Source organism: Dipodomys ordii, unplaced genomic scaffold, assembly GCF_000151885.1.
Source record: "Dipodomys ordii isolate 6190 unplaced genomic scaffold, Dord_2.0 Scaffold47, whole genome shotgun sequence".
Lineage (NCBI taxonomy): Eukaryota > Metazoa > Chordata > Mammalia > Rodentia > Heteromyidae > Dipodomys > Dipodomys ordii.
Genome location: NW_012267263.1, coordinates 5,060,624 through 5,076,835, shown reverse-complemented (window position 1 = coordinate 5,076,835; position 16,212 = coordinate 5,060,624). Strand labels below are relative to the sequence as shown.

At 36.9% G+C, this 16,212-nt stretch overlaps 1 protein-coding gene across 1 annotated transcript in view; it reads right to left on the bottom strand.

The window, feature by feature from the left end:
- The window catches only part of Eif5b (eukaryotic translation initiation factor 5B), an 83,513-nt gene that overhangs the window by 3,722 nt on the left and 63,579 nt on the right, over positions 1-16,212 (bottom strand). The window contains exons 11-22 of the mRNA XM_013019781.1: positions 13,764-13,871; positions 13,206-13,316; positions 9,687-9,754; positions 7,747-7,888; positions 6,041-6,172; positions 5,058-5,240; positions 4,756-4,917; positions 3,343-3,474; positions 2,361-2,492; positions 2,201-2,277; positions 1,944-2,108; positions 130-268 (exon numbers count right to left, since the gene is read on the bottom strand). Of these exons, the coding sequence (XP_012875235.1) occupies positions 130-268; positions 1,944-2,108; positions 2,201-2,277; positions 2,361-2,492; positions 3,343-3,474; positions 4,756-4,917; positions 5,058-5,240; positions 6,041-6,172; positions 7,747-7,888; positions 9,687-9,754; positions 13,206-13,316; positions 13,764-13,871 (1,551 nt within the window). The remainder of the gene's footprint in view (positions 1-129; positions 269-1,943; positions 2,109-2,200; positions 2,278-2,360; positions 2,493-3,342; positions 3,475-4,755; positions 4,918-5,057; positions 5,241-6,040; positions 6,173-7,746; positions 7,889-9,686; positions 9,755-13,205; positions 13,317-13,763; positions 13,872-16,212) is intronic.

Genomic DNA, 16,212 nt, shown 5'->3' with positions numbered 1-16,212 from the left:
CCTGAAATCATGTGATGTGAAGCTACACCAGGGAAAAATACTTTGCTATACTGAGGTACAACTTACAGAAAGAAAACAGTATGTATGCTTAAAGTCTGGAAAGAACTCTGTAAGTACCACTGAACTTACATTTTTGCTCGGAACACACATAGGTGTCCCTTGTTTCACCTGACCAGCTTCTACAGTCACCCCCATCACTATTGGGTCTCGAGAATTGAAAATATACTGAGGGAGGATTTTCATCTTGCAGGGAAATACTGCTATGTGCCTGAAAGGACAAAGAAGTAAGTTTTAAAATCATTTAACCATAAAAATGAAATGCACACACACAAATGAGGTTTCTTCTAGTGGATGAAAGCACCTTTCCTAATGGAGGGTGAGGAGAGAAGCCCCTTTCAGCCCAACGACTAGGGGTGGGCTCAATAACTCGCTCATTTCCCTTCATTTTCGATTGCTTTCCAAGCCTTCACTTTCTTCTCTTAAATCCTCAGTGTAGTCTAAAGCTGTATCACAAGAGCATCTTGTGCCCAAATTAAAAGATGGAACTTGACTTTGAAGACAACATACTTCCAGCCATACACCTTAGGGTCTAGAACCCAGGCAGGACTGTCACGTAATAATCTAACAATCTGCATTTTGCGAACAACAAAGCATCCTTACACTTCTCCCTGTTGTATTAGTAAGGTACTGCTACAAAAGGCTACTAGAAATTAATTTCCCTGCTTGTTAAGCAAATGCCAGAAGTGGTTAATAGTGGATAATAGTTTCTAACGGTTCTTAGTCTCCTCACCCCAGGTTTCACAATCTAAAATGAACACATATACTAATTTATGGCATAATACTTAATACCCATTAACTCTTTTAAAACTGTACTCTAAACTGAGCTCATTCTAGATGTGGCTTGCCTGGCTTAGCCTATGGGAGTCTCCTGAGAGGCAATGGTCACCACATCTACACATGATCATGTAGTTAAAACCATGGCTTCCCACATCTACACATGATCATGTAGTTAAAACCATGGCTTCCCACATCTACACATGATCATGTAGTTAAAACCATGGCTTCCCACATCTACACATGATCATGTAGTTAAAACCATGGCTTCCCACATCTACACATGATCATGTAATTTTGGCAACCGGCAACTTCCACAAATAAAGGAAAAGTTAAATCATAACACAAGGGTCCTGCCAACTTGTGACTCCATAGTCCCTGCAAACTCTAACTTCAGCTAGGGTGGCTGCCGTTCCCTTTGTATGAAATACTGGCTCAGATGCTCTTTTGCCTAGAAACTCCCCACATACCTGAGTGATATACTTAGTCTTCTTCAGATTGCTACTTCCAATGAGCCCTAAATGGATGTCTTCCCCAACCACATTATTAACCAGCCACTTCTCTTCTTACCTAGCATTTCCCTGCTTTAATTACATCTCTACTTATCACACACTTCACTGTTGTATTTCCCAATGATAGGCAGCCCCTGGGACCCAAGAGCAGCTGAGGCCCTACAGACTTCTCCAGCACCTGCAGTAGTGTTGGCATATGAGTATTTGGAAAGTGTGGGGAAGTACATTTCCCACAGAATCCCTAGGATTATTTCTCAATATTCACATTCTACTTTTGCAAATTCCACTCCATGCAATTCCTAGTAAAGCAATTTCAGTAAGATACACTCATGATTTAGCAACTACTACGCTACTGACAACTAAGACTGCCAAACTGATCTGAAACTAATCATCTGAAAGGCCACAGTAAGGGCTTGTTCACATGTCTCCAGAATGTTCCATAGTGAAGGATTTGTGGTTTATGTAACATGTCACTTCTCAGGATACAGTCTCTGATAGATGAGCAAATGCTAGGCTTTTGTTAAACATACTTCTTCCAATATTTAGTAATTCTCAATTAGTTACATTAAAAAAGACATAAAGTAAACATCAACTTACTTAAATTCTTCTTGTTTCTGTTTCTTGTAGTCTTGTCTATATTTTGTAAAGGCATCAAATAAATGATAAATAATTTCTGCACTAAAAATTCTAACTCCTAAACTATCAGCCATTTCTTGTGCATCCCGTTCGATTCTCACATCAAAGGCCAAAATTACTGCATACCTGAAAGGTTGAAGCATATCAAAGACCATCAATGAAAAAATAGTATGGCACAAAGGACACTCAATAAGTTTCAGAAAAATAATTTTACTTACTGAGGATCGTGTTCCAACATTACTGAAGCCTTCATAACGTCTTTTTTATGGACTGGGCCAATGTTAATTCCTGCATACTGTAAAAAATATTTTATATGAGTGCACAAAGTAATGGAAACAGGACTGTCACTCATTTGTATAGCTGGATATGATTACTTACGGGTACTTCTGATGTCTTCAGAAATTCAAGTAGAGCTTCCAAAGAGCCCAGTGTAGATGCCTGGACATACACTCCTTTTTCTTCCAATTTGATAGCATTTAGTGTCTGCTTTAGCTCATGAATCAGTTCATCCTTAAAAACAAATTGAAAATTTGAAAAGATTATCAGCACATCTATTGCTATTTTTGGCAGTCTAGAATTTAACCATCTCTCATCTTGGTTAAGCACGCATCTGCAATTATGAAAGTAAGGCTTATAACAAGTTAAAATAGCCTGTGCCAGAAAAGAGGAGGAAGAGACACAGTCGCTATCGCATAACACTACCCCATTTTCCAGTTTGCCTTGGGTTGACTGACTAAAATATGTTCAACCTCTGTTCCACTCAGAAATATAACAGATGGGTAGACAGAATAAAATAACTAGTTCTTTTTATGGGGGGGAGAGGGTTGCTGGTAATTGGCTTGGGTACAGTTCCTTAGCTTTTTCACTCAAGGCTAGTGCTCTGCCACTTGAGTCATAGGACCACTTCTGGTTTTTTGATGGTTAACTTGACAGAAAGGCTCATGATCTTTCCTGCCTGGGTTCTTTTGACATAATACTCAGATTTCAGTCTATTGAGTACGATTACCAGTGTGAACCACTGGCACCCAGCCAACTTCTAGCTTCTGACTCTTTTTTTATTTCAATAAAATGCATATTTGAAATTCTATTGTAATTATTATTTGCCTGTATAAAGTAATTTGAATGGATTAAGTTTGCTATAAAAAGCCAACAGACAAGAGATTTCACAAGGATGCGCATTTTAGTCAGTACCCCTAAGACAATCAAACTCAAAATAGGTAGGAGAATCATTGAGTTTAAGGCAGCATGGGAGGTTTAGGAAAGACATAATTTAAAAAAAAAAAATCAAAACAAAAACCCTTCAAGAGACAAAGTTTTAAATAGCAATGGAGGGGAAAATTAACAAAATTAATGAGCTTACTTTGAGTACAGGGATTTCATCTTCTTTATAAGCCACCAGAAGAGGTAAACCAGCCAGTGTTTTTTCCAGGTCTTTTCCAAGAATCTTTACCCCCTGAGCTGCTTCTACTTCTTTATGCTTTTCATACTGGTTCTATGTAAAGAAAAACATTTTCCTGGACATTTATCTGAAAATTGGTAGCATCAGGAGATGATATATATGAAGATAACTTGTAATCTTGGAATTTGAAAAATTTCATAAACTAGGCACAAACAGCAATAATGATCAAAGACTGAGAGATTCAACATGCAAGTATTTCTTTAAAATATCAGAGCAAAGGAAGTGGCACTGTGGCTTAAGTGGTAGAGCGCTCGCCTTGAGCTGAAGAGCTGAGGGACAGCGCCCAAGCCCAGAGTTCAAGCCCCACAACCGACAAAAAATAATAATAATCACAAACTAAGACAAGGTAATAAAATGTAGAGATACAATATATCAACAAGTCCTATACAATCTGTAAGAAAAAGACAATGTGAGAGGAAAGAAAACTGAGTGTTTCATAAAGGAGGAAATAATAAAGCAATTCCATGGAAACAATTAGGGAAATGCAAGCTGAAATAGCAATGAGCTGCAGACACTAGAATGACAGCTTAAAAAACTAAAGGCATCAAAGAACTATAAAGATATAAAACTGAAAAACTGTAATTGAAAGTGCAATTTGTTACTAGGCACATCATGGTGAGCTGTTTGTGCATAGCAACTCAGTAATCTATCTGAGTCCACCCTGGGACACACAACTGCACAAGATTCAGAGCAGACATAAACAGCCATGGTCTTCTAGTGAGAACATGACTCCCAATGGGAGAAAGGATAACATAATACATTCACACAAACTATCAATCATAATTATTTTTCAACTGAAGCCAGATAAAAGGTACAAAATTTCAAAACCTCCATGTAAAATTCATACACATTCCATTACCAAAACTAGAAAGGATAGCAAGGATATTAGTTGTTATATTAAAAAAAAAAAGTATCCTTGGTTAACCTTTTTAGAGAACTGAGGAAGTACAAGCAAGAAGAAGCATGCAGGAGGTTTCCAGGTGCCAGCAATATTCTGATTGTTGATCTAGTTGCTCCCTGAAAAATTGTTAAATTTTATGTACTTTTCCATGTTAATGTTTCTCTCACCAAACAACTGTTAGTGAAAAACTAGGTAAGAGTATAGAGTCAAAACAATTTAAGAAAACCCTAGACTAGTAGTAAACGGGTACATTCACCCATTTTCTCATAGAGGATGTCTCTCCTCTATGACTTACATGGTAAAACAATACTGTGTATTAAGCCAAACAACGCTCAAAGTAAGGGGAGCAACCTCAGCAGAATTTCTAAATACTATACAAGTCCTATGTGTCAACCCTATCCTCCAAGGCTTACCTTTACTCTTAACTCCTTCATAGGAGGAGGTAGCAGTAGACCTCGAATTTGAGTGACAATGGGCCCTTCCACACCAGGAACAATGATTGTATCTCCTTCCTTCAAACGCCCGTTGATCAATATGACATCTATAGTGGTGCCCATTCCTGGGAGAGCTTTAACCTAACAGACATTATTGCAAAGGGAATAACACATAGTGAATCATATACATTAAATCTAAAAAAACCACACATCCTGTACACCTAAGGAATGAACCAGTAAAGGGCAGCTTGGGAACAATAAACTAAAAACATGATGATTACCTCCATCACCTGTGCTCTCAACTCTTCGCAGTGGGCAAGTCTCTTGCTCAACATGGTCTGAGTTAATTCAACAAGAAGGTAGATCAGACTTCCCATGCCATCACCAGTATGTGCAGAGGTAGGTACCAAAGACACAAAAGTGCGAGGATCTTTATTCTCATAAAACAAAGCAGCATTCAAACCCTGTAAGCAAAAGTTATTCCAAAACACCAAGCTATGAAAGAAGGTATCTAAGAACAGGACTGAGTAAAATGAGCTAATAGTTGACCATTGTGAAACTCCTTATAATACTTCAGTGGGTTGGATGAGGGGGTACAGTATAGCTCACTGAAATCAAGCACTTGATTAATAACTCAAAATGGCCATAGAAACATTATAGAAAAACTTTCTTCTAAGTCAACTTAGTTTTTTTCAAAGATTAAGAGTACAAAGAAAATCTATGAATACTGACCATGAATCTAGAATTCCAATTACCTAGGAGACAGAAGTAGGAGGAACTCAAGAGGAGCTTGGGCAAAACAGTGAGAAACTATATCAACCCTCCCACTTCCCCCCAAAAAAACAACAAAACAAAAACTGAAAGTCAAAATATAGTAAATAAGTAAATGAAAAACATAGGGAAACAGACTAGCATTAATGAAAATGGCAATTTCATTAAAAAGGTAACATATTAAAAGAAATCAGCAATGTGAGATAGGCTTCATAAACAACGAAAGCCAAGCTAAGTGTGATAGTTTGAGCCTATCTATTCCACCTACTAGAGAAACAGAAACAGGAGGACCACAAGTTTGGGTTCCAGCCTGAGCAACTGAGCAAAATAAAGTCAATACAGAATTAAAAAAAATTAAAATATTTAAAAAATAAAAAGGGCTAGAGATTTTAGTTTAATGTCAAGAGTGCTTGCCTTGAATGTGGTAGGTCCTCCTGAGTTGAACCTTTGGTACCAAAGGAGAAAGGAGGGGTGAGAGGGAATTTTTTCTTACCTGTTGTGCAAATTCTACAATAATGGCCTTTGCACGCTCCTCAAATTCATCTTTTGTATTTTTTTTCTGCTTCTTTAACGTAGCAGCCACATCAGAGTCAGGACTCTTTTTCCAATCATACAATCTATCAATCTGAAAATTAATTTTACATAAGAAACATCTCCATAAATTTAAGGTCTAAAAATTTCATAACGTAAATTGCTCAGATATTTTACTGTGCCAAAAGCTATAGCTCAAAGTTGTGAACTCAGGGACAGTACCCAGGCCTGAGTTCAAGCCCCACAACAACAACAACAACAACACAAAGAGGGAATGGGAGAATGTTAAAGGTAATAGTGTACAACTAGGATGTACAGAAACAAGAACTCATCAATAATGGCAAAATGAAAAAATGTGCCCGTGTCAGTGGCTCAAGTCTGTGATCCTAGCTACTTAGGAGGCTGAGATCTGAGGATTGAGGTTTGAAGCCAGCCCAGGCAGCAAAGTCTGAAAGACTCTCCTTTCCAATTAAGTGGAGCTGTGGCTCAAGTGGTAGAGGGCTAGCCTGCAAGCAAAAAGATGGTCAGGGACAGTGTGTAGGCCACGAGTTCAAGCCCAGGACTTGCCCAAAAAAAAAAAAAAAAGACAGTCATTTTGCTAATAAGTAATCTATAAATTACTCGCAAGCTAAATATCCTTCAACAATAAATGCATAAAGTATGGATCATCCAGATAATATCACTCAGCAACTAAAAGGAATAATTTATGATTTATACAATGGAAGTCAAACTATAGTAACAGGAGTAACAAAAAGCAAGGCTAACAATTACAACCACCAGACAACTTACATGAAATTCAAAATAAGTAAAAAAAGTCAAGTGCCACAAAGGTCAAGTGTTGACCAGTACTTTGGGCAGCAGCCCAACTACTAAGAAGCATCAGACTTTACTGTCTTTTCTTTAACCTAGATTCTGTATTTTATTGTGTCACATTTTCTTTATCCTTTGGTAGTCGCCTAGACTGATTCTATAGTACCATAGTAAACAAAAGCATGCAGGTATACTACATTCCTTAATCACAAAAAATATTAAGAAGCATTTGCCTAATTAAAATTCTTATAAGCAGTATGTACTGTCATTTATAACTGTAATCCTTAGCTACTGGGCTAAGACTAGAGTTACTCTAGGCAAAACATTCCTAAGATCCCTATCTGAACAGATAAAAAAAAATGGATATGCTACACCTACCATCCCAACTATGCAGGATGAGGAAAATTGTGGTCTAGGCCAACCAGGGCCATCATGTAAGACCCTATTCTAAATGGATAGGAAGGGTGGATGGATAGATAGATAGATACAAGTTGGACTCTGGTAGCTCACCCCTGCAAGCCTAGCTACTCAAGAGGCTGAGATTTGAGGATTGTGGTTCAAAACCAGCCTGGGTAGGAAAGTCTGTAATACTCTTATTTCCAATGAACCAACAAAAGCTGGAAGTGGAACTTGGTTGAAGTGGTAGAGCACTAGCACTTGAGCAAAATAGTTCAGGAACAGTGCTCAGGTCCTGGGTCCAAGCCCCAGAAACACAAACACACACACATATGCTCATTCACCAATTAAAGCAAAAAGGGATGGGGATGTGTCTAAAGTAGTAGAATGCCTGTTAGCAAGAGTATGGATCTGAGTTCAAACGCTCCTAAAAACCAAAAATATTTTTCCATAAGAACTTACCTTATTTAGTGCAACAATGAATGGACACTTTTTAGATTTGAGAAGGTTGATAGACTCAATTGTCTGAGGCTCCAAACCATGCATAATGTCAACAACTAAAATGGCAATATCACAAAGAGAGCTTCCTCTGTTTCTCAAATTACTGTTGTAAAAAGGAAAAAGATAAATAGAAAATTTTTGAACATTTTTGTTAACCTTAACATACATTCCAAGCCTAACATAAAAAAAGAAAGCAGTCGGGGCTGGGAAGGTGGCTCAGTAGTAGAGTGCTTGCCTTGCATGCCTGAGGCCCTGGGTTCGATTCCTCAGTACCACATAAGCAAAAAAGAAAAAAAAAAGCTGGAAGTGGCGCTGTGGCTCAAGTGAGTGGTAGAGCGCTAACCTTGAGCTGAAGAGCTGAGGGACAGCGCCCAGGCCCAGAGTTCAGGCCCCACGACCGGACCCAAAGAAAAAAAAAAAAAAAAGAAAGCAGTCATCCCTTATTATCTGGAAGGAATTAAGTCCAGAGTCTCATCTAAAATGGTGTAGTATTTGCATATAACACACACATATTCTCCCATAAACATTAACTCATCTCAATATTACTTACAGATCACACATTCCAATCCAAAAGCCCAAAATCAAACATTTTTATTGCTGACATAATGCTCAAGTTTCAGACTTGAAAACATTTTAGAGTTCACATTTTCTGATTAGGTATGGTCAAATAGAAATTTAATGCCAATAACCAGAAATATGAAACACTTCTCATCCACAGCATTTCAGATGTGTCTTATCTGATACAATGTAAATACCATGTTAGTAGTTACAATGCACTGATTAGGGAATAATGAGGAAAATGATTGTAGGTATTTATCAGGTATACAATCTTTTCATGTTATTTTTGATCCACAGTTGTTTGAATCTATAAATGCAGAACCTACAGAAAAAGAGTGCCAAATATGGTATGTCTTATATTGTCCAAGTGACTTTACTTGCTTACACCTGATTGACACACACACAGAACTGGCAACTAATGTTAAGTTCCAAAACTCCAAAATTTACTAATATATCTGTCAAATTTTACTGAACAAGTTTTTTTTTCCTCCCCCCCCCCCTTCTATGTGCCAGTCCCGGGGGTTGAGTTCAGGGCCTGTGTGCTGTCACTGAGTCTCTTTTGCTCAAGGTTAATGCCCTACCACTCCAGCCACAACTCCTTCTGGCTTTTGAGAGGGGTAGTTTACTGGAAATAAGAGTCACAGAGACTGTGCTGTGTGTAAGTGCTTTAAACCTTGATCTTCATACCTCAGCCTCCATATAGTCATGAGCAACCAGCAACCAGGCCGAGGAAGTTTTTAATGCTAAGGAATATGTCCAAGAGACAATAGTGCCACCCATCAGTGGCTCATACCTGTTACCTGTACTTACTCAGGAGGCTAAGATCAAGAGGATCATGGCTCTAAGGCAACCCTGTGACAGAAATGTTTGCAAGACACTATCTCCAAAACAACTAGAAAAAGCCAGCTGGAAGAATGGCTCAAGTTGTAGAGTACCAGCTCAGCAAGGAAGGCAAGCCAAGTGAGAGGTTCTGAGTTCAAACCTCAGTTGTGGAAAAAAATTAAGTAAAAAATAAATACACATATGTATATAATGTATATAAATATATATATATATATATATGTGTGTGTGTATATATATTCTACTTTCAATAGTTCTGCAGGAGACCACAAATTATAAGCTACTCTGCTCTACATTAACTACTGCTCCTTCAGAATAGACTTCCTCTTCTCCACAAACAAGGACCCAAGTAAAAGACTATTAAATTATGACCAAGAGAAGATTTATAGTTACAAACACCATGGACTTTTTTTTTGTAATAATCACCCAAAAGTTAATGACTTCACTAAACATTTAGAATTCCTGAGTTTCAATTTTCTCAATGATATAAGACTTCTTCATACCTGAAAGATTCATGCCCAGGAGTATCAATAATCAGCATCCCTGGAATCCGTACATTTTCTCTGTCAAACTAGAAAGTGAAGGAACATGCATGGCTTAAGGAAGTCAAAACAAGAGAAGATTTTAAATTAATTTATCTGTAATTAAAAGTATTTCTAATGGTTTTAAAACCATTAGTTTGCCAGGCACCAGTGGATAATGCCTGCAACCCTTGTTACTCAGGAGGTTGAGATCTGAGGATTACAGTTTGAAGCCAGCCCACGCAGGAAAATCTGTGATTCTATCTCAAATTTACAAAAAAACAAAACAAAACAAACAAAAAAACCAGAAATGGAACTGTGACTCAGTGGCAGAGAGCTAACTTTGAGCAAAAGAAGCTCAGGAACAGCCCCTAGGTCCTGAGTTCAAACTCTAGAACTGACACAAACAAACCAACCAACATGAGTCAATGGGCACAAGAACATTAATATTTTCATTAAACAGAAAGTTTTGTTGAAACAAAATGAAATGAGAAAATATCACTTTCATTAAAGTCATGTAACTATAGTGAAGCTGGAGCAGATCATTAAGGAAGTGTAATATAAATGACAGAGCAGTCACTGGAGATTATTTAAAAAAAAAAACTGACACAAACCAGGCACTATAACTGTAACACTAGCTACTAAGAGGCCAAGATCTAAGATCACAGTTCAAAGCCAGTCTAGGCAGGAAAGTCAGTGAGATTCTTATCTCCAATTAAAGTCCACAAAGCTGGAAATGGAGCTGTGGCTCAAAGTGGTAGAGTGCTAGCCTTGAGCAAAAGAGCTCAGGGACAGTTGCCAGGCCCTGAGTTTAAGCCTCACAACTGAACCCTTCCCCCACCAAAAAAAGGGCATGCACAAAATTTATCTGGTGCAATTGTAAAATAATTGTAAGCAATAAAAAATGTCTCAAATCTCTTGTAAAGAAATATCCTAAATGTTTGATTTTTTTCTGAACAAAAACACGTAAATGAATAAAAACAGTACAACAGACCTCACTTATACATACTCCTTTACACTAAGAAAGTCACCCACAATTTGACTGTTTGCTACAATTTTTGCTAACTTTCAAATTTCTCAAATTTTATCACCTCATTTTTGTCAAAATGATTCAAATATAAATATTTTAAATCTGCAATTCAATAGCCTTAAATCAATACTCATTAAGCACTAATTATTTCTACTTCGTTGCCAGGAATATAAGCAATAAGTAATTGAAACTGACATGTTAAGATTATGTAAGAACTGTAATATAGATAGACCTAATAAACATCTTATTCTTTGTATTTCAAGTTTTTGTTATTGGTAAATAGACTGAACATAAGTTTAACTGGCTGCTGGTGTCTCACACCTGTAATCCTAGCTACACATAGTAGCTGAAATCTGGTCATCATGGTTTCAAACCAGCAATGGGCAGGGAAGTCTCGGAGATGATCTCCAAATAACCAACAAAAAACTGGAAGAAGAGCTGTAGCTCAAGTAGTACAGAACTATCCTTGAGGGGAAAAAAAAAAAACAAAGGAACAGCACTAAGCCCCAGTACCAGCAGACACATATACAAATATTGTAAATTCAAAAAACCTGAAATTCTAAAGTAAAGACTCAAAACTATACATTACAATAGAATACAAAACTGAAAAACCGACCCAGAGAAACCAGGACCAACATTCAAAATGACCATTCAAAATGAAAATCAACTTATAAATCCAACTTAACAGTACTGAGCTGGAAGAAAATAGACTTTTAAGATATTGTATAAAAGAAAATGTGAAGATTTTACATGTGGCCCAATATAATTATTCAATACAAAAAACTCAAGGAATATCATTTCCTTAATTTCCTCCTTAGGAAACTAATGGAAGATGAGCTAATAAAACTTAGTCTCGGGCTGGGATGTAGCTCAGTGGCAAAGCGCTTGCCTAGCAAGTGCAATGTCCTGGGTTTGATCCCCAGTACCAAAAAAAGAAAAGACAAAAAAATACAGTTAAAAAACAAACAAACTTAGTCTCATATAAGCAAAAAAAATTAGAAAGACAAGCTCACTGATTATCTCTACATTCAAGAAATAAGACAAAACAAGAAGGTGGTTGAATTTAATAATACAGACTCTCTTTGATTTTACCATTTGTATTTAATGTGTTGATGAAACCTGAGATTTGTAAGACTCAGTTCTAGGAAAGGGGAGTTCTTTGACAGATAAACCTGGAACACCCTTCCTGACACACCAGATATAATGGATGCAATATAAAATAAGGACTACCAGAACTGTATCAAAGAAGAAAGAGGACCCAAGCTGGGCCCTGGTGGCTCATGTCTGCATTCCTAGATACTCAGGAGGCTAAGATCTGAAAATGGCTATTTGAAGCCAGCCCAGGAAGGAAACTCCATGAAACTCTTATCTCCAATTACCCACCAGAAAACCAAAGTGGTGCAGTGGCTCAAAGTGGTAGAGTACTAGCCTTGAATACAAAAGCTCAGGGACAGCACCCAGGCCGAGTTCAAGCTCCATAACCGATTAAAAAAAAAAAAAAAAGAGGACCCAAACACAGGGCAAAGGTAACAATAGTAACTGAAATGGATTAAATCAGCAAATATGATTAAATACATGAATGTATTAAAAAATAAAATCAAACTGTACATTCTTCAAAAGTTAGTATAAGAGGTAAAGAATCAGAGGTTAATTCTACTTTTGCTATATACACCGAAATTAAGTAATCCAACAGAAAATTAGGTAGTTACTTTACAGAAGAAGACAGGATTGACATATCAACATTCTGTAACCCTCCATACATTAAAAGGGAGAGATTACCTTAAAAGTGAATAAAAAGTGTTGACATGAGGAGGGAAATCAGGAGGGCCAGGGTATTTGCACTATGATCCACTGAACTTACTGTTATACTTGTTAAAAAAAAACTGGATAACTTCAAACAAGTAGAAAAATAGATAAAGACAAAAAGATTATCAAAACAAACTCCAGGAAATAGAAACATGTGTTTTATTGTTGGTGGTGATGGTGTCTAATTTGCTTTGTTGTTTTTTCTTTAGGGGAACAAAAGAGGGGGGAACACAGAAAGGGAAAAGGGAAACACTATTTAAAAACCAAAATGTAGTCAGTACCTTATGAAATGATAGCCTATCTGTACAATACCTTATTAAAAAACAAACAAAAAACAAAGGCAGAAGGAAAAGAAAACAATGGTAAAGAGAAGGGAACTTTTAAAAGGAGATCTACAATAACCATAGTAAAACATGGAGGGGAAAAATTAACTTCAGAATAGCAGTTGCCTCTGGAACAAAGAGGGAAGAAAATAGAATATGAGGACTCTTCAGTTACATAATTACTAAGAAAGATTTAAAGCAAAATAGGACAAAGGAGTACAAATGTTCCTTGTAAATGCTGAGCAGATGAGTCTGATATAGTAGTCTCCAGGTTTTCTGTTTGAAATACTTTATATCTTAATCTTCATCAGATTAAAACACACAAGACATAATGTAACTTACATTTTTAATCATTTTAGTCTGTTCATTAATAGCTTCAAGGGGGACATTAGTGGCACCAATTTGCTGTGTGATACCACCCGCTTCACCATCCTGGACATGAGTGTGACGGAGCTACGAGAAGACAGCAAATTTGGATTGTTACTTTGACATAGAAAAGAACACAATGAAGTCCCTTTTGTACAACTACTAGATACCAATACAAAATAAATTTTGTAAAGGTACAATAGTAATTTTTATCACAAGCAGAATTTGCCCAAATGGGGTATGTTTTAAAACTTTTAAATGTACTTTTTTTTTTTTTTTTGGGGGGGGGTCCGGTCATGGGGCCTGAACTCTGGGCCTGGGCGCTGTCCCTCAGCTCTTCAGCTCAAGGCTAGCGCTCTACCACTTGAGCCACAGCGCCACTTCCTTTTTTCTTTTTGCTTATGTGGTGCTGAGGAATCGAACCCAGGGCCTCAGGCATGCAAGGCAAGCGCTCTACCACTGAGCCACCTTCCCAGCCCCTAAATGTACTTTTAAAATATATTATTTTGAAGTTATATCAATGCATACACTTACCTTATCTAGAATTTTTGTCTTCCCTGTGTCCACATGACCAAGCACACAAATTATAGGAGCTCTTAGCTTTTCTGTATTAACATTTTTGCTATGTTCAAGACGACGTTTCTAAAAAGAAAAAAAATCACAAAATTAAGTAAATATTATTTTAAATTCTCACTACTTTTAAATTTTACATTGGTATAAAATTATCACAACCTACATTCAAGTGATTTGGTGATGTGACCACATAAAACTGAACTTTACAGTGTGAACTTCATAATCCCATCATAGCATTTCTTGAAAAGGAAAATCTGTTTAGAACAGACTCTAGATGAGCACTAAGTACAAATAGGCAAGGTATAAAGAACTACCTTCAACTTTCTGATAGCTTTTGTGTAAAACTATTTAATAGAATAGATAGCAAAAAAACTGGTTTTTTCCATCATACTGTCTACACTGTAAGTAGAACTTCTAATTTATGTCACAGCTTATACAAAAAAGTGACAACTGTAAACATTTTTTTAAATGACATACTTTACACTTTTATCCAATGTACACATTTGTATTTTAAAGAAGCCTCCCAGCCAGCCACTAGTGGCTCACAGCTCTAATCCTAGCTACTCAAGAGACTAAAATTTGAGGCTTGTGGTTCCTCACTAGCTAGGGCAGGAAAGGCCATGAGACTCATCTCCAATTAGCCAGCAAAAACAAACAACTAGCTGTTGTTTTTTAAATTTATTTATAATGTACTGTTATATATATTTTTTGTTTCTTTTGTATATTTTCCCCCATAGTATAATACCTGTTTACAATGTATTTGATTCCAGTGTCCTGCATCTTGTATATATATTTTCTAATTTGGGGAGGGAAGGGAAATAATAAAATGCTGAAATAAGGATACAAGTTGACCCACTGTAACAATGAGATGTACAAGACATTATGTTAAAAATGAACTTTACAACTTGGGGGGAGAGGGAGGAGGGTATAACAATGTTTGATACGGAATGTACTCATTACCTTACTCATATAACTGTAACCCCTCTGTACAGTATTTTTACAATAAAAAATATATACAAAAAAACCCCCAAACCCCCAAAGAACTAGAAATATAGCTGTGACTCAAGTGGTAAAGTACCACTTGAGCAAAAAAGCTAAGAAACAGCACCTCGACACTGAGTTCAAGCCACAGAACTGTGCAAGTGTGTGCACACACAAGCTTCCCAGTAAAAAGAATGTTTAAGCCTTAGTGTAAAAGTACAACATTTTTTATTTTTCCCAGGCATTTACTAGGTCTCCAATGGACACTATGATTTACAAAAGCTTCTCTTAGAACTACAATGCAGCCAGGCACTGGTGGCTCATGCCTGTAATCCTAGCTACTCAGGAGGCTGAAATCTGAGGATCACAGTTCAAAGCCAGCTCGGGGAAAAAAGTCCGTAAGACTCCAATATCCTCTATCTCCAATAAACCACTAAAAAACCGGAAGTGGTGCTGTGGCTCAAGTGGTAGAGCGCTTGCCTTGAGCTGAAGAGCACAGGGGCAGCGCCCAGGCCCAGAGTTCAAGCCCCATGACCAATTAAAAAAAAAAAAAAACTACAATTCAATTTTTCATTTGCTTGTTTTGGCAACATTTACCTAACTTTTGCTTTTGGAGGACCAAATAAAAAGGAAGCCATCACATAACTTCTTTGAAACAACAATCTTTCAATACAATAAAGTTGATACTATATTCAGATGAGATACCCCATCATCAAAACCAAATCATTTGTGAAACTAGGTTTCAACTAATAAACTTTTATTTCTTTCCATTCATTAGATGCTGTAACTGAAATAATACAACTTTCTGTTATGTCAAAAGTAAGATCCAAATGATGTTCACAAAGTAGCACTTCTTTACTAACAGTAGTACATGGCAGTCTCACAGTATATACAACTCATATTTGAATACAATACTTAGGATAGAATATGGCTGAAAACTGCCTTTCTCTTCCACACTTGAAGTGTTAAAATATTTTGAAGGTATAAACTTTGAATCTAAAATTCTACCTCTTGTTTATACTGAACCAATAAGAGGGTAATAACAGAAACATTTATAGGTACACACTGCTCACTATAGTACTCATCATAAAAATCTTAAAAATCCTTAATGTTCTTTGGTTGGAGATTTGTTGATACAAGTTTCCCAAACTCAACAGAAGTCATTTATCTGGTACATTCATCTGGTGTATAAGAATTACTGACAGGTACCCATGGCTCAATGCTGTAATGCTAGCTACTCAGGAGGCGAACAGCTGAGAATCAGGATTCAAATCTAGCTATGACATGAAAAGTCCATGAGACCCCTGTCTCCCTATTTCCCATTAACACCAAAAAACTTGGTGGAGCTATAACTCAAGTATACCATAGCATTTAGCAAAAAAGCTCAGGGATAGAGCCAAGCCTCAGAACACGAACACACACACACACA